Consider the following 20159-nt stretch of genomic DNA (forward strand, 5'->3'; position numbering starts at 1 on the left):
GAACATGTGTCTTCTTAGACCATAAAGGAATAAAACAAGAAATCAGCAAAAAGAATAATAGAACACTCATAAGTGCTTAGAAATTAAACAGCATGTCACTGAATGATCAATGGGTCATTGAAGAAATTAAAAAGAAAATAAAAAAAAAACTTTCTTGGAATAAGTGAAAATGAAAACAGAACATACCAAAACTTGTGAGATACAGCAAAAATAGTATAAAGAGGGAAATTTATGGCTAAGTGCTTATATTATAAAAAGAGAAATGTCTCAAGTTAAAGCTCTAGTGATGCATCTTGAAGAATTATAAAAACAAACCAAGCCCAAATCAACAGAGGACAAGAAATAATAAGGATTAGAGCAGAAATAAATGAAATTGAAACTAGAAAAGCAATAAAGAAGATGAACCAATCAGAAATCGGCTTCTTGAGAAGATAAACAAAATAGGCAACTCTCTATTCAGACTGTCAAAGTAAAACAAAAGAGAAAAATACTTAACTAAATAAAATTAGAGGTGAAAAAGGAGACATTACAATGAACACCACTGAAATACAAAGGATCATAAGAAACTACCATGAAAAACTACATGCTAATAAACTGGAACCCTGGAAAAAAGGGATAAATTTTTTATTCAGATAACCTACTCAGAGCAAATAAAAAGATACAATCTAAACAAACCCATAACAAGAAATGAGATTGAAGCAGTTGAAATGTCTTCAATCAAGAACATTTCCAGACCTGACTGCTGTACTACTAAATTCTACAAAGCATTTAAAGAGGAAGTAACTCCAATACTCTTCAAGATATTTATAAATATTAGCTGAATGGAATTCTGCCAAACAGTTTTTTTTTTTTTTAATCAGGCCAGCATTACTTTGGTACCAAAACAAAATACAACTTGAAAAGAAAACTACACCTGGAACAGTGAGATGGCATTGGTACATGCCACCTCGATGGGATTGAATTGGAATCCCCTGGTATGCTTCCAACTCCACCACTTGGGGCAAGTCAGCCTGAGCATGTCCCAAATTATACATCTCTTCCCTCTCCCATTCCCACCACCATGTTCAACAGGGATCACATTTCAGTTAATTTTCAACACTTAAGAATAACTGTGCATCAATTACAGATCTAAACCAGTCATATTAAGTAGAACAGATAAAAAAACTACTAAGAGGGATAATGTATTAAGTTGTTCATTAACATTCAGGGCCATGCTGATCAAGCCACCATTTCCCATAGTGTCCACCTCACTCCAACAGGTTTCCCTCTTGGTGTTCATTCAGTCGTCACCGATCAGGGAGAACATATGGTATTTGTCCCTTTGGGACTGGCTTACTTCACTCAGCATGATGTGTTCCAGATTCCTCCATTTTGTTGCAAATGACTGGATTTCGTTGTTTCTTACTGCGGTATAGTATTCTAAAGAGTACATATCCCATAATTTCTTTATCCAGTCTATCGTTGATGGGCATTTAGGTTGGTTCCAGGTCTTAGCTATTGTGAATTGAGCTGCAATAAACATTAGGGTGCAGACCTCTTTTTTGTTTGCCAATTTAATTTCCTTTGGGTAAATTCCAAGGAGTGGGATGGCTGGGTCGAGCGGTAGGGTTATCTTCAGGTTTCTGAGGAATCTCCAGACTGACTTCCATAGTGGCTTGACCAGTTTGCATTCCCACCAACAGTGGGTTAGTGTCCCTTTTTCCCCACATCCTCGCCAGCATCTGTTGTTGGTAGATTTCTGCATGTGAGCCATTCTAACCGGGGTGAGGTGAAACCTCATTGTGGTTTTGATTTGCATTTCCCTGATTGCCAATGACCTTGAACATTTTTTCATGTGCCTGTTGGCCATTTGGATTTCCTCTTTTGAAAAATGTCTATTGAGGTCCTTGGCCCATCTCTTAAGTGGGTTGTTGGTTTTGTTTTTGTGGAGTTTCTTGATCTCTTTGTAGATTCTGGTTATTAACCCTTTATCTGTTGCATAGTTTGTACCAATGCCATCTCACTGTTCCAGGTGATCAGTTTCAGTTCACAGTTGGTCATGGTGAAGGGACTGGGAGTCTAAGGGAGCACATAGACAAGTCTAGTACCTCCTAATGCTAACTGATGGAGTAAATAAAGGGGAGAGTGATCCAACATGGGAAGTGAGATACTCAGCAGACTCATAGAATGGCAGATGTCCTAAATAGCACTCTGGCCTCAGAATCAGCCCTAAAGGCATTCAGAGCTGGCTGAAGAGCTCATGAGAGTATTTCAGGCATGGAAAGCCAAGACACTCTGGCAAAAGATCTCTGCGAGTGAGATCCCAGTGGAAAGAACAGGTCATCAAAGAAGGAGGTAGCTTTCTCTGAAGGGAGGAGAGAACCTCCACTTTGACTATGACCTTGTCTTGTCTAAACAAGATAAGAGTCGGAGAACTCAGAGGGCTTCCATAGCCTTGGAAACTCATGACTGGAGCATAGGGAGATTACTGATGCCATAGACAGGAGTGTCAATTGGTAAAGTCAACCACAGGAGTCACTGTGCACTTACTCCTCATGTAGGATCTCTATCCTTAATGTGCTGTGCATTGAGATTTAATGCTATAACGAGTACTCAAACAATATATTTCACTTTGTGTTTCTATGGGGGTGCAAACTGTTGAAATCTTTACTTAATGCATGCTAAACTGATCTTCTGTAAAAAAAAAAAAAAAGAAAAGAAAAAAAGAAATTATCAATTCCCAACTTGACTCTCACTGGGATTAAACATGACAATAGGTCTGCTCTGATTTCATCATCATTTAAAAAAAATCATCTATTATTTTTCACTTTATGTTTCTGTGTGGGAGCAAACTGTTGAAATCCATACTTAATGTATACTAAGCTGATCTTCTGTATATTAAGATAATCGAAAATGAATCTTGATGTGAATGGAAGGGGAGAGGGAGTGGGAAAGGGGAGGGTTGTGGGTGGGAGGGACGGTATGGGGGGGAAGCCATTGTAATCCATAAGTCGTACTTTGGAAAATTATATACATTAAATAAAAGTTTAAAAAAAAAAAAAAAAAAAGAAAAGAAAACTACAGACTTATATCCTTAATAAACATAGATTCTCAACAAAATACTAGCAAATTGCATCCAAAACCACATCAGAAAGATGATATATCATGATCAAGTGGGATTCATCCCAGAAATAAAAGTATGGTTGAACATTCACAAATCAAAAAACATCGTAAATCACATCAATAGAATGGGAACAAAAAACAGATGGTCATCTCAATATTCATAGAAAGTTTTTGGTATGATTCAATACTTCATCATGAAAAAAAATCCACATCTTAGGTATAGAACAAACATTCCTAAAATATTATAAAGGCTATATATCACAAACCAACAGGCAAATATCATATTGAATGGGGAAAAACTGAAAGCATTTCCTCTCAGATCTGAACGAGACAAAGTTGTCCACTTCGCCACTCTTATTTAATATAGTATTGTATGTTTTAGCAAGAGCAAGTAGAAAGAAGCAAGAAATAAAGGACATCAACTTTGGAAAAGAGGAAATCGAATTATCTGTGTTTCAGATGACATGATGTTGTGCATTCCACCAAAAAGCTATTAGAATTGATAAACTGGTGTTGCAGGTTACAAAATAAGTGTACAGAAAAGCAGCTTTTTGTATGCTAATGACGAGCTCACAGAAAGAGAAATCAAAAAAGACATCCCATTCACAATAACCACAAAAAATTAAATATTTAGGTATAAATTTAACCAAAGAACTGAAAGATCTCTACAGTGAAAATTATCAAATATTGATGAAAGAAATCATCAAGGATACACACTAAAAAAGGAATGATGTTCCTTGCTCATGGATCAGAAGTATCAATAATATTAAAATGTCTATGCTACCTAAAATAATCTAGATATTCAATGTATTCCCTATCACAATACCAATGACATTCTTTACAAAGTTATAAAAAATAATCCTAAAACTCATATGGAATCACAAAAGACTCTGAGTAGTCAAAGCAATTCTGAGTAAGAAAAACCAAGCTGGAGGCTTCAAAATATGTTCTTTCAAAGCATACTACAAAGCTATAGTTTAAAACAGCCTGGTACTGGTAAAAAACCAATACATAGATCAATGGAACAGATTAAAGAGCCCAGAAATTAATCCACATATATAGAGTCAATTGATTTTTGACAAAAGCCCTCAGACAATACAATGGAATAAGGATAATCTTTTCAACAAATATATAATCTCATAACACAGATATGAAAATTATCATACCACAGGCACTTAGATTTGGGTATCTCCTTAGTCCTTATATGTAACTATTTGTAATATTATATTATATAAGCTATTTGTAATATTATTCCCAGGCACTACAAACAAGCAAGCAAAAACGGTAGCATGATATACTACCAAGAATATCTCTTGCATTTTTCTTGTTTTCTCAAAGTATTCCGCTGTGATCTCTAAAACTCAGTCTTGTGTCATTTCAAATTAGCAGCCCCCCTATTCTGATATAGAGTTGAAAAATAATTTTGTTGAACATAATCAAAGCCCTCTATAATATGATTTTGCTATATTGGAAATAAGGATATCTCACAAGAAGAGGAATGCACAGAAAATGTCATTTCAAATGAACTCTCCAGAAACATTATTTTGGGAACTAAATACTGTCAAGAAGATCCATGAGCTAAGCACAGTCATCTTTCTTAAGGAGAGGCTTATGCAGATATCACTGTATTCAAGGTGCGACTGAGGGCCAAAAGCAGTAAATACTCAGTTGTCAGAGAACTGAAAGGAGATAAAAATAATTCTAACTGGAAGGGTAAGAAAATTCACTTAAATCACAGAGAAACAGGTATAATGGCTACGAAGAAATTCAATGACAAAAAGGAAGCTGACAAGGTTGATGGAGCTACATGACTAAAGGGTACACAACAGTCATGCTCCAGAATAAAAAAATAAAGGAGTTAAAGAGGCATAAGTATTCATATACAAATTATTTTTAAACTTTCTTTAGTGTTGCGATTGTGAACTCCCTCTGTAATGGATCTATAGCTTTTGAAATCTACAGGGGATGCACATGAATGAAGAAAAAATATATTATATTACTCAATATGCTGCAAGACATAAAAGTTACATCTCTTGGGGGGGATGTTTTGGCTTTTTCCACAAGTGGGCTGAATAATTTTTTACAGATTTGCAGAAGAGGGACTGGAGATTATAAAGGGCAAGTGAATGTGGATGAGATTGACCGTATGTCTTGAAAAATAAGAAGAAAATATGTTCAGTGTTGATGCCACAATAATGCTTTGAGGCTGGCTCTGAGGTAACTGAGGCACAGAGAGGGTAGGTAATGTCATCTTCACACGGCTGTGAGTCAGGCACAGCTTAACAATGTGGCTAAAAATAGCCAGCATGGAAAGTGAACCAGTAACCTCCTCATTTAAAAGGTACTATTTTTACATAAAAAAATTCCACAACTAAAATGTTTGTTTTTCTTACACACTCCCAAATCACATTATATTATTGCAGACTTTTAAGATATTCTGTGTTCAGTACCTACACAGAGATTAAACCACACATATATGTAAAATACAATTTCTGCCATGGTTGAAAAGATAAAGAGTATAGGAATAACATAAATATCAGACAAGCTATTAATGCTAATCTGCAAAAGAGACCGCTATATAGCACATTAACTTAAATTTATTGAACCATATCTTCACCAATTGGATTTTTCTGTTATTGTTTTTTGAAAAATGACAGATCTCCAAAACAGTCTCATCTAAATGCTTCCCTTTACTGTGATAAACCAAGAAAAATAATATTTTTTATTGTTTATTTCACTGAAAGGACTTTATTCATAGAAAAAACTCATCAAAGGAACAATTAGTAATTTCTTTCACATATTCAAGGTATTATAAAGCCCAGTTTGAATAATGGGTTTAAACAAATGTAGCAATGCCATAAAATAGCAAAACTGTGGTGCTCTAAGTCACCACACTTTATGAGAGAAGCTGCTCTCTTCTCTTAATTAACACTAAGAGTCAGCAAGGTGTGATTTCCTGATGGGTCGGTGACATTTGAAGACTATTCTTTGCTTCACTTTTTCTTGGCATCTGTATCATCCTAATCTACAATTTGCCCATATCCAATTTAATCAAAGTATCAGGGATTTTGGCAATAAGTGGTAAGAAAAACCCCTGAGATTACAGATTTTTATTAGCTATTTACATTACAGGTTCTCAGTGTTTCTGGGCACACTCCTAGAGATTTGCCTTTAGAAATGGGGCGGGCATACACAGCACCCAATAATTGTCCTAAGGCAGGGTTCAGAGACCCAGGTCTATCCACTACATTACTTGAAATGAAACTTATTTCTCAATGCCCACTGCAAACTTTTTCCTGGCATAGTACCTCCAAACTGGAGTTCCTCAGCATTTAAAAAGCAATGAAATGACCCTTTGCTCTATCTAAAGCAGGGTAGTGGTGGAAGTTGGGGAAGATACTGCTTAAGCCAATGGTTCTCATATGTAGATGCATGTTAAATCTGGGACTTTAAAAATTACTGACCACTGGAGTCCAATCCAAGATAAGCTGATTTAGCAGATCTGTGACTGGGTCCCAGATGTCAGGATTTATTTTTTAATGATCCTATGTGATTCAAAGGTGCAGTCACTGGTGAGAGCTCTTTTTTTTTTTTAAGTACTTTTGTGAAGATGAAGTTTGATAGTGTTTATATTCCTGGAAAAATATATTTTCATATCAAATCTGTGGTGTGTATTGAAATGCATTACAAGATATCCTTAAAACCTAGAAATTATTTTGCTGGGTTTTTGATGCTGCTGTTATTTTTAACAATGTGATTATCCTACCCAAGAAACAGACAGGGGACTGGTGTTGTGGCATAGTGGCTATAGCCATTGCTTGTAGCCTTGTGGCACCAGCATCCTACACAGGTGCCCTCTCAAGTCCTGGCTGTTCCACTTCCAATCCTTCATGCTAGTGTGCAGGAACAAGAAACAGAGGATTGCCCAAATCCTTGGGCCATGGCACACATGTGGGAGACCTGGAAGAAGCTCCTGATTCCTGGCTTCCGACTGGGCCAGCTCCGGCCTTTGAGGCTACTTGGAGAGTGAACCAGCAGATGGAAACTCGACCTTTCTCTCTCTCCCTCTCCCTCTCCCTCTCCCTCTCCCTCTCCCTCTCCCTCTCTCTCTTTCTCTGCAACTCATTCAAATAAACAAAATCTTAAAAAAAAAAAAAAAAAAAAAAAAAAGCTAGGCTCTGTTCTAAAATGATGTTCTAAAATGATTTTACAAACCAGGCTACAATTTTCAATTCACTTTCTAATGTTTCAAAGAATTCAAAATCTAACTTAAGTCCCTTCTATTTGATCATAAACTCTCATACCAATACTATCATATTTTAAAGCTTATTTCCTAATTTACAGATTCTGTTACTACATACTATTTATTCACAGTTTGTCTGTTTCTAGGAGTTGTCTATTCTAGGATTTGCCATATTTCATAACAGATTCAGAAATATATCTTATTTTTCTTTTAAAACAACTTTTCATTAAAGACAGTACATTACTCTATGTTATTTTTAGAAGCACAAATAAAACATACCTTGCTTTTTGCTCTGGTATCCGGAATCTTAGAAGCAATTGTCCTGGGTGGAAGTGATGTGATTAGACTCAAAGGGGGAGGTTGGTCCCGAAAAACAGATGTCAGACAGAGCTGTACAGTCTCCTTCATCGCCTTCATTTGTGACTCCTACAAAGTAATAAATTCTTTTATTCACACGTGTCTCTGGACCTCATTCATCCTCTTTTTCAACCTTCCCTTGGAGGCTACGCTCACACCCCATAAAAATGCTATCAGTTTTCAAATATGATTGTGGAATTTATAAATTGCAAATGATATACTACTGATCTATAATACATATGTTTCTAAGAGCTGGGGTATTCCATAATATCAACATTCAGAAATATGTCTTAGTTTATCCCTTTAACTGACATGATTCCAATCATGATAGTTTACTGGAAGGCAAATGTACTCTAGATTGTACTCAAGTAGAAATTATTCTTCTTAGAAACTTGCCATCTTTATTTTGTCACCAACCTTCTTTATTAAGAATCAATTGCCTGCAGCCAGCGCCGCGGCTCACTAGGCTGATCCTCCGCCTTGCAGCGCTGGCACACCGGGTTCTAGTCCCGGTTGGGGCACCGGATTCTGTCCCGGTTGCCCCTCTTCCAGGCCAGCTCTCTGCTGTGGCCAGGGAGTGCAGTGGAGGATGGCCCAAGTCCTTGGGCCCTGCACCCCATGGGAGACCAGGAGAAGTACCTGGCTTCTGCTATTGGATCAGAGCACCGGCACCGGCCGCGGCGGCCATTGGAGGGTGAACCAACGGCAAAAGGAAGACCTTTCTCTCTGTCTCTCTCTCTCACTGTCCACTCTGCCTGTCAAAAAAAAAAAAAAAAAAAAAAAAAGAATCAATTGCCTGGGTTGGTACTGTGATGATGTGATGATGTGAGTTAAGCTACTGTACAGGAGGACTGTATCCCAAATCAGAGTGCCCAACTGGAGTCCTGGCTACCCTGCATTTCCTATTCAGCATCCTACCAATATGCTTGGAAGGCAGCAGATGATGACTCAAATATTTGAGTTCCTATCACCCATCAGGGAGACCCAGATGGAGTTCTGGTTTCTGTCCTTACTCTGTCCTAGTCTTGGCTATGCAGGCATTTGGGGAAGGAAGCAGCAGAAGGAAGATTCTCTCTCTCTCTCTCTCTCTCTCTCTCCCCCCCCGCCTCTGCCTCTCACTCTGTTATTCTGTGTCTCCAATAAATAAATAAACCTTAAAAAATAGGATTAATACCCTAGCAACTCAGGCCTCTGTGTTTCTCATATTTGCCATTAACTCCACTAAATTTCATCACATGATAAAAATAAATTTATCTTTGATTTCTTCTGGACTTTGTTAGGTAATAGGAATTAATCTAGTAGGATAATAAACTATAATATTAACACTTTCTTATGTTAGCATATATTGTACAATATCACAAGCGTTTTCATGCATGAGAAATGATCTTTGCTATTTCTCTAAGAAAACAAAATCTAAAATTTTCACACAGGTAGTTTTCTGATTTAGATTACAAAGCAGACAGCTGTCTCTAACTCCCATCAAACCTCTAGTTTCTACTAATAGAAATACTTTAAAATTAATAATACTATTATATAAATATATATTTAAAAGGCTGAGCATGAATGAAAAAGACATTCTCAGTTACTAAAATGAAGAAATATAAAACTTTTTGGAAAAACTCCAGGGCTGTTTCCATGGTAGCTAATGCATAATTTAGCACAGAATCAGAGGCCTAAATGATGAGATGCTGTCACAGTAACATGCATTTAAGGACATGAGATGTGATCTTAGGACCATAAGAGATGAAGAGAAGGGTTAGCTATCAGGGCCAAGATCCACATGTAGAATTTCCCTTTAAGTGTTCCATGGATGAATAAACAGAAAAGTCTTTGGTCTCTGCCTGACAAAAGAATGTACTCCAACAAAAGTACTGTATTTTATACATTTTGCCAGAAGAATGAGCATATTTGAAAGGTTCATGGAAACATTTAGTTAAAAAACAAGTTTATCTTAGTTAAAAAAATTTAAATCCATGCATATTGTTTATTTTATGTACATATTTGCCATGAAAGTTTTGAAGATCTTTTTACATCTTTGTGCCCGATTCTTGCCCATTTCCTTCCAATAAAGCCCTCACAGTCAGCTTCTTAAAGTGATTTAGATCCTTCCCAAAACTTTTGACTATGTTTTCTTCTCTTAGGTGGTAAAGGTAATATTTATCTTCAGATGAAAGTGTCTGTTGATAGAACACTATTCAAGAAATATCTTCCTTTCAGCTAGTCAACAGATTATTTTTAAAGCAGCAATAACAGAAGTTACGAGTGAATACATTAGAAATGGGACAGACATGCTTTTCATTTTTATTCATCTTGCCCTGTCAAGTTGTCTAGGACAAAATAAGACCCTCAAGGGATGGAGGAGGGTTGTGAAGTGAACAGGAGAGGAGAGACCTTAAGGTGAGTGATGGCATTTAGAATTATTATTATTATTTTTTTTTACTCAAAGTAGTCCTTTTTTTTTTCCCCCCCGACAGGCAGAGTGGACAGTGAGAGAGAGACAGAGAGAAAGGTCTTCCTTTGCCGTTGGTTCACCCTCCAATGGCCGCCGCGGCCGGTGCACCGCGCTGATCCGATGGCAGGAGCCAGGTACTTATCCTGGTCTCCCATGGGGTGCAGGGCCCAAGTACTCGGGCCATCCTCCACTGCACTCCCTGGCCACAGCAGAGAGCTGGCCTGGAAGGAGGGCAACGGGGACAGAATCCGGTGCCCCGACCGGGACTAGATCCCGGGGTGCTGGCGCCGCAAGGCGGAGGATTAACCTAGTGAGCCACTACACGGGCCCTCAAAGTAGTCCTTCTGATACGCTACCCGTAGTGTGTGGAATCTTCCCTATCCTTCAACTTGTATTCTATTATTCACCTTGTTTGTTTTCTTCAGATGTTTTAATCACAGATTTCTAATTTATGTGCATACACAAATATATTTGCCTGGTCATTTATTTGTTTGAGAGGCAGAGAGATAGAGAGAGGATAGAGAAACAGAGACAAAGAAACAGAGCTGCTATTTCTAGATTCACTGCCCCAAAGCCCACAGTTTTTGGGACTGGACTAATCAAATTGGGAACCAGAAACTCAACCCAGGTCACCCAGATGGGTGACAGAGGTATCACCAAATTGTAAAAATAAATTATTTAATTTGTTTGAAAATCATGGTAGAGGACAAGGCACAGAAACAGATATTGCCCTTCTGCTGGATCACTCACCGAATAACTGCAACAGTCAAAGACCAGGTTGCAACTGGGTTTCAGGAATTCAATCCAGTTCTCTTTTGTGGGTTCCAGGGACCCAAGTACATGAGAAATCACCTGCTGTCTCCAGGGTGGGTAGTAGCAGAGAGCTGGGATCCGAAACAGAGCCAGGACATAGACCCAAGCACTCCAATGTGAGATGTTGGTGTCATAACCAGTATCTTAACTACGTTCAAATGCATGCCCCACAGTGACTGTTTTGTTCAAATTTTTATAGGCAGTATTTGGCTCAATCCCTTATACATTAGAAGGGACTCAGCACAAAATCTTTGAATCCATGACTTGAAAAAGATTAACTGAAAATAGTGTTCTACATGTCAGGGAAAGAAATTTACAAGTTGCTCAACAGAGAGTGAGAGAAAGGAACAATATTTCAAGTTATTCTTTCTGTTAGTTCTTTGCTGCTGTCTTGACTGATTCTTTCCCTTTCATGTCACTAAATGTTATAACAGGAGTAAATCACCAAAATGATATGAGTAATTTAAAAAGCTTATTCACATATTTAAAGTTAGACAGTGGAAAAAAGAAAGTAAGAGGTAGGAATATCTTGCCTAAGAGCCAAAGCAAATTTGGCTTTGGAATTTGAACTTTCAGTATTCCCATTATGAAGGGAGCAATGATGATCATAGCATTCATTGCATTCATGTTTCAATCCTCATATCACATTCCATATCCATACCTTCGATAGATAATAGTCTTAGGTATATGTTGATATGAGAGACACTGGTCAGAATAATGGCTGAGCTAAGATGCCCAACATAAATAAAAACATCAAATTAATGGTTTCAATGGTACATAGTGCTTGGAAACAACAAAATTTTTCAATGGGACATTAAAGGAGATATGTATATGTGTCATGTTTCTAATTACCTGAACCTTGGTGCAATCATCTTCCTCCAAGGCCTCCTGATACTGCATCAACATCGTGTAATGTAATATACAACTCATCACCTTTCATGGCCATAGTACTGGGCTATCTCTGCTGATAAGTTTCGATTTATGATGAACATTTTATCTTCTGGCATCACATACTTGTGATGGGCCCTCCTATTTTATATTCTGTTTTTATTTCTTTCCTGCACATTTGACTTTTCCTGACGGACTATAAAATGCTGTCAGCAACCCTGTCCTAACGTGGTCCTCTTTCTGCCTAACTCCCATTAAATCCTTCTAACTTAAAAAGACACTGTTACTAAAGCTAGTCAGAGTTGATTTCACCAATGTTCCACAGGCAGGACCCAGACAATGAGTTTACCCACAATGTCCTAACATTTCATGTATATTGCCAGGTGGGGTTTGTCTTGCAACTGTAGACTATGATTCACTTTGAAGTTACAAAGAGCAAGATGTTGCCTAATAAAATACAATGTAGACTGTATACAGAACATTTCTCCCAAGATCTTACAAAATATTCTCTTCCTAGGTCAGTCTTCCTTTTACCCTGTTTTTCCTTTCCCTACACCAAGTCATTTCCTCATTTATTTTACCTCATGCTAGTGAAACACAATCTCTTTAACTCAATTGCCTCATTTGTCACTCTGCCCTTTATTTAGAACCTCTCCACCAGCCTCTGCTCAGCTCATCTCAAAGCAAATACACTGTTTCCTCTGCCTGAAGAACCCTCTCACCAATTATCTGTCTAGGAAGTTTCCACTTAAAATTTGTCTCAGCTCATGTATTATCTTCCTGGAAAAAATTCCTGATAATCCTTTGCAAAGATGCTCTAACTTGTGTCTATTACATTTCCTAATTCTATGTTTAATTTAACCCTTAGCATCATTTTAAATTAGCTTGTTGCTTTAATTATATGTTTATCTATTCAAACAAAACTGTAATCTTACAGATTGGGCATTTTTGAGGGGACATCAGAGTTTCCAAATCCAGCAAGTATTTGTTAAATGAAAAAATTAAGCAAACTCTACAGAGGGTGTAGAGTGTTGTCCTGTTATATGAGAAAATAATTAAAAGGTTTCATTTTATCCCATATAATAAATAACATTATAAAATAGCATTTTACATTTTCAAATATACTGGAACATACCCTACATGACATAAAAACTTATGAAATCATTGTTGTATATGACCTTAACATGGTGAAAGATTTAGAAGGCAAATTTTTGGTGTGTGCATGTTTGTGCTTTCCTCATAAAAACAATATTTGTCTGTTGAAAATATGTATCTTGTAAGAATAATTTTGCCCATCATTTCTGATCTCCAATCATAAGAAAATCCACTAAATTATATTCAGTTCATCTTAATTCCTTTATATGATGACATTAAGACCTCAGAATGATCAGGTGTGGTAACAGCTGTTTGCCTTGGAAAGAGGGTTCTCACTCAGTCTTTATATTTGTCATAGAATCAGGTATATGAATCCTGGAATTATATAAACATTTTTGGATCTCTGCTCCAGGTGTTTCCAGGTCTCTTGTTTATAGGATTATTAGCATGTCTATTCATTTAGTAAGTTAGATCTTCATTTATGTATTCAATTAATAAATATTTATTATACTCATGCTTTAACCCAGACACTATCTTGTAGGAAAATATAGAAGAGTTAAAACATAGTTATTACTTAATCCTGGGTGTCTGTGTAGTTGGCTTAACTTGTGTTTGTAGAATAGATTCAATATGCCTGGTGTCCTGAGCATGACCTTAACATGGTCAGATCCTATACAAACTTTTTTGTAGAAGTTAAATTTTGAGAGATTTACATACCCAAAAGCTGTATTTGTATTCCGGTACCTGAGGTTAAGTAGAATTCATAAGAAATTGCCAAATGAATAATTGATGGTTTGAAAAGTTGAGGCTGATTCATATATATTGACATTATTATTGTTTACATTGGAATAATAATACTGGAACTTTTTTCACTAAATATGCCATGAGATCCAGTTTGCAATAAGGAGCTGTTATTTTCATAACTTTTATGAAGCATTTAATGTTATTTGAAGCCAAGATACAACAATCTTAAGGAGTGAGATGCTTGAAGAATATAAAAAAGTCTCATATAAATATGATGGAGAGAGGTGAAGAGCAATTTCACTAAACTACAGTTTTGCTCCATTTTGAAGTGAGCTTGCATTTCTACTTGATTTTATGACTGCTGTTTATGAGCTTCAATGTATATTTTGCACACGATTTGTTTAAATCATCCTCCAGCTCTGGTAGTTCACCCTACCTGAAGCAGTGACAAGATCCTGAGGCTAAAAGGGATTTTTTTTTTTTAATCACAGAGAGGCATTTACTGTGATTTCATTCACTAATAATAATAATAATGATAAAATAATAATAATAATGAAACTTTCTGAGGTTTTTGCATGTACCAGGCATTCTTTCCAATGTTACATGATTATAACTTTCCCATCACCCTCATAAAGTAAGTACTGTTGCATATTATTTCCAGTGACACATAAAGAGTTTGAGAGGGGTAGGCATTTAGTCAGGTGTTAAGATGACTGTAACCTACATCAGAGTACCTGGGTTCAATACGCAATTCTGGTTCCTGACTCCAGCTTTCTCCTAATGCAGAATTTAGAAGATAGCAATAATGATGCAAGCAATTGGGTTACTGTCACCCATAATGCAGATATTAATTGGGTTACCAGCTCCTGGCTTTGGCTCTAGGACACTTCCAGCCACTAGGGGTATTTTTTTTCTCTGTCTCTGTTTCACTCACTCTCACACACACACACACACACACGTATATAAAACTAAATAAATAAATACTTTAAAAAATGTTTCAGGGATTTGAATGTTTTTGCATTGTTACCATTATTAAATATTTAACATAAAAATCTGATTTTTAATTGACATCAATATAATAGGTGTATCAATACTGGTATAAATATGTTTTCTTATAAATTTTCGATTCCATTGCAACCTATGACTATAGAAAGCATATGAAATATACACATTAAATCTCCTAATAGTAACCAGTTGTTTCTCCTTATTGATATGGACATTGCTACATTTAATGTCCCTTTGCTTGTTTCCAAGTATGTACAGGTAAGTGCTAATTCTATCATACACACGTTTAAAAAGTGGTTATAACAATTTGCTCTCAATGAGTACTTCCGTTTGCTTCATAACGCATTCATCCAGAGTTAATACATGCTATCTTATTTGGTGCTTTAAAGCATGTTTATTCACGGGGTTATAGAACAAATGTACCAGTAAGGTGAAAAAATAAAGTCATGAACTCACAGAGACTGAACCGTCAGTCAATTTACGGTAGCAGCAAAAACAAGGGAAAAAATGGATTCCAAAGGGAATATCAAACATTCATGAATTCCATAACCATCTCATATGCACAGCATCTTGAATTGCATTAATAAATCAAGGGAAGCAATGAGCATACTCCAGCTATTTTTGCTTAGACCAAAATTCTGATATTCAGTGAATATAAACTTACCCTGTCAAGAGCTGCTTTCTCCAGTTCATTTTTGGCTACAGCTAATTTTTGTTCCAGATCAGTAAGTTGTTGGGCCTGTAAAATGAAAAGTAAATTTTTCAGTCAGTTCCATCATCTTGACCCTCTCTAATTGAAGAATCTGTCATTCATTGTCAAGGAGTTTTTAGAAAGAGAGAAAGAAAAAATAATTATATCCTATAGAATTTATTTAGAATTCAGTATTAAAATGCTATATTACATGATCAATTCATCAGTGTTCAAGAAATGGTGTATTCTAGGTAAATGTGCTCTAAAAGCTTCATTGGGCCAAAATGTACAGTTGCTAAGACCCAGTTCAAGTCCTTCAAAAGATTTGTGGCTTCTAATGTAAATTGTATTCCCTGAAAATTCTCTTCAATGTGATTGTCTTTGGAGATAGAGTTTTTCTTTTTCTCAGTTAAGGTTAACTGAGGTCCTGTGTGTGAGACTCATAGTACACATGTCTTTGTAAGCAGTGGAACACACACCAGAGATCTCTTTCTGTGCTCACAGGGTGGAAATGCGACGTGAGACACTATTTGAAAGTCATGAAGAGTTCCCACCAGAAACCAAATCTGCAGGGGTTCATCCTGGAACTACCAGCACCCAGAACTGTATGAAAATCAATTTATGTTGTTTAAGCCACCTGATCTACAATATTCTGCTTAAGCTTGGAAGCACTAACATCAGTATTAGTTTTTTGTACTAACATTTATTAAATATTTATGATTGAGCGTTAATACCATATATGACTTTAACCCACCATATGCATATCTGCAACTTTGCAAATACCATTACTGCAGTGGTTAAAGGAAAAGAACACTTGTATTTCTTCTCCTGAGAAGTATCCTGTCAGATCCCTTGTATATTGAAAAACTTTCTTTCAAAAAACTTTTAACTTAACTGACACAAAAAATTGTGCAAAGTTTTGGGATGATGTTTTGGCACATGCATACATTATGTAATGTCCAATCAGGGTAAACAAGTCTGTAGTCTCCAATACTTATAATTTACTTATGGTGAGAACATTTAAAATCTTTAAAATCCTTTCTTCTAGTTTTTTAAGAAAAAAAATATAGTAGATTATCATTATCAGTAGTCAATGTACTGTGTAATAGAATGCCAGAACTTCATTATTCCCATCAAATTATAACTTAGTATTCATTAAATAGCCTTTTTCCACCCCCCCTACATCTCCTTCTCTCATTTTTCTCCAAGCTCTTGTAACAACTCCATGTGAAAGAAAGCATAGAATTTCCTCAAAAAAACTAAAAATAGAACTATTATATGATCCAGCAATCCCACTGTTTAATATCTATGAAATCAGTTGGTCAAAGAGAAATGAATGCTTCCACCTTAATTGATGTTCTATTCACAGCAGGCAAGAAATGGAAAAAACCTAATTGCCTATTCACTGACAAATAGATAAGTAACATGTGACACATACAACATAATATTAATCAGCTGTTAAAATGGTTAAATTTGGACTTTTTTTTTTTTCCCACCATCTGACTCATAGCTGCTGTTCTGTTTTTTTTTTCTCCCCCAAATTGTGCTTAAAAGACTCCATACACAGTTTCTTGGGTCTACCTCTCCTGGAGCCCTCCTCCTGGCTGCTGTGGCTGGAGGTCTCTATCTTATTTAAATAACTTTTGCTTTGGGAAAGAAAAAAAAAAGGGGAAGGGGGAGAGAAATAAGGATGAAAGAGAAGAAGAAAGAAAGAAAAAGTTTGAACTCTTGTCATTTACAACACAAACAGTCAAGCATAAAAAGAAGAACTGCATAATGATACTCATATATGGAACTTCAAAAAGTTGATTCTTTGCCCATTTCTTTGGATTGCTTGCTTTTCTGTTGTTAGTTCTGCATATTAATTCTTTGTTCAATTAATAATTTGAAAATATTTTTCACATTCTGTTTGTTGTGTCTTAATCTGTTGATTGTTTCCTTTGCTGTGTAGAAGCATCTTAGTTTGTCTACTTTAGTGTTTGCTGCCTATGTTTCTGTGGTTATACAGAAGCAGGAAGTTTCAGTGTTTCCACAGTACAGTGGGGTGAATACAGTGCACAGTTGGGTATTATATGGAGTTTTGGTAGGATTCAGGAAAAGTGTGTATTGGGAAGATGTGTATTGTGAAAGAATTAAGCATGAATTTAAAAATGTTTTCACACCAAAGTGAACTTAATTTTCTTTCCATTTGTTCCATAAACTTTTTGATATAACATGGTATACATTAAGGAGAACAAGAAGAGAGGAGTTGGTAGATCCAAACATAAAGAAAAGATAAGGAAATGGAAATGTTGAGCACTTGATATGATATGTTTCCACTATATACATGAGCTGAAATATTGCATAGTGTGCCCCAAAAACATACCAGTATTGCCTATTAATAAAAATTTTGAAAATAAAATTGAAAAAAATAAATTCCTCAAATTTGAAAATTATGTTTTCAAATCCTGCCTCCATCATTCCCTAACTGTATCACTTTGGATAATGCACTTGACATTTTTGAATTAGAGGTGATAATACTTCTCTACACCAAACAAGTAGAACTCAAATGAGAAATATGAAATCTGAAGGTTTCATATTCATTACACCTAGAGTATTTGCACAATCTTGATCCATTCCACTACTACTCCATTCATTCATTCACACTCTAATTAATCCCCACATATTCAATTATTCTAGGCACTGTGGTAGGTCCTAGCAATTATAGAGATTGCTGCAAAAAAAAAAAAAAAAGACACTAGAGGCTCAATGTGTTTATCTCCTCCAGTTGACTGTGGTATCTCTTGAAAAGCAGCATCATCAAATGCATATGCTTTTTGAAGACTGCCATAATAATTAGCTATAAACATTCATCCAATTATGTCATAATGCAGCAACTACTACCGGATTTGTATAACATTTCAGGAACTATTATTGGCACTAATGGTGTAATAATGAAGCAAAAATTTTCTTTCCTGAAGAAGAGAAAATACATATGTCTACACACACACACACACACACACACAAAACTGCTAGCAAGCTGACAAAGCTACAAGAGGTAGTAGAGGACCAGTGCTGCAGTGTAATAGGCTAATCCTCCACCTGTGGCACCGGCACATCGGGTTCTAGTCCTGGTTTAGGGCACCGGATTCTGTCCCGGTTGTCCCTCTTCCAGGCCAGCTCTCTGCTGTGGCCCTGGAGTGCAGTGGAGGATGGCCCAAGTCCTTGGGCCTTGCACCCCATGGGAGATCAGGAGAAGCACCTGGCTCCTGGCTTCGGATCTGCCTGATGTGCCAGCCGCAGCGCGCCAGCTGCGGAGGCAATTGGAAGGTGAACCAACAGCAAAGGGAAGACCTTTCTCTCTGTCTCTCTCTCTCTCTCACTGCCCACTCTGCCTGTCAAAAAAATTTAAAAAAATTAAAAAAGAGGTAGTAGAGAATGGGAAGGAATTTATTAATGACTCATATCCCAAAGCTCCACTTCCCTTCTTGCTGTTCCCATATGCTAGGCACTGTGACTTTGCATATCCTACCATTAACAAGTAAAGGGTATTTACTTCTTGTAGATTCTGACTGAATTCTTGTAAGTTACTTGGTCAATCGGATGCAAAATATTCATAAGAAATTGGTTTGCTCTCTCACTTTTCCGACATCACTGTGAGGAAGCCATGACTGAGCTAACCTGCTGGTGCAGAGCTACCCCACTTGAGTTCCCATGGAAAAGCTGAGCTTAAACAAGCCTTCTGCAGGATAAGCAAACCTGTAATTAGCACATCCAAGATCACTGAGTCTTAGTCAAACTACAAATGTTTCTAATATATTAGTCAGTGAGTATTGCTTTTAGCCTCGGAGTTTGAGTTGTTTGCTTCACAGTATAAATGACTGATAGAGACATGCGTTATCTAGAAAACTTTTCATTACATGAGTGTGATCAGTAACATAAATAATGAAAGAATAAGTTCTTTTTGGAATCTTTAAGACACTTCCATAGAAATAATTGCAGCGTTTTGAGTGGAAACAAAGGCAGTGTATCCAGAGTGAACTGAACAAGGGAAAAGTGTTAGCAAAAGAAGATACAGATGGGAGAAAATAATGCAGTGCTGTTCCTCCCATGAGAAGAATATCATTTTAAGTCAGTGAATAAATGAGGAAATATGAGAAGTTTCAAATCAGGTTTGAATCTCATTTATTCCATTTTATAAGTGGCGACATTATGTGTGATAAAAATGAAGGACCACCTAGACATTGCTTCCCCTTTTTCTACATGTGTAAGAAAGCAGTATTTCTGAAGTTACCTGTTGCCTTCCAAATTTTTGTTCCCTACATTTGGGATACAAGAGGAGAGAGATAATAAGAGATGAACTGAAGAACTGAAGTACTAGAATTTGAATGCTGACTCTTAACCAGCACCATTTGGGTAAAGCGTTTAAGTTCTGCACACCTCCGTTTCCTAAAACGTTTCCGTTTCCGTAAACAAGAACATAAGGAAACTCACCTTATAGGACCATCAAAAGTATTAAATGAGTTAATATTTATAAAACATTTAGAATAGTATCAGGTTCATACTAATACATAATTATTTGGTGAGTAATGAAGATTATTTTACTTGGCATCTTATGTTATAAAGGAAACAATACTACTATCTGGGAATTTTGTATCAATCAGGGCAGGAAAAATGAATTACGGCAGACACAACAAATATTCTTTTGTAATTTTATTGTCGGAGTCAGCACTGTGGCATAGAGGATAAGGCCAGAGCCTGCAGTGCCCGCATCCCATATGGATGCTGGA

The 20159-nt window shown here is 36.5% G+C and overlaps 1 protein-coding gene across 2 annotated transcripts in view; it reads right to left on the bottom strand.

The window, feature by feature from the left end:
* Window positions 1-20159, bottom strand: part of LUZP2 (leucine zipper protein 2) — a 527143-nt gene that overhangs the window by 71781 nt on the left and 435203 nt on the right. For both annotated transcript variants that reach the window (XM_008268979.4, XM_051852030.2), the window contains exons 8-9: window positions 15364-15438; window positions 7625-7771 (exon numbers count right to left, since the gene is read on the bottom strand). In XM_008268979.4, the coding sequence (XP_008267201.1) occupies window positions 7625-7771; window positions 15364-15438 (222 nt within the window). The remainder of the gene's footprint in view (window positions 1-7624; window positions 7772-15363; window positions 15439-20159) is intronic.

This window comes from Oryctolagus cuniculus, chromosome 1, assembly GCF_964237555.1.
Source record: "Oryctolagus cuniculus chromosome 1, mOryCun1.1, whole genome shotgun sequence".
Taxonomy (NCBI): Eukaryota; Metazoa; Chordata; class Mammalia; order Lagomorpha; family Leporidae; genus Oryctolagus; species Oryctolagus cuniculus.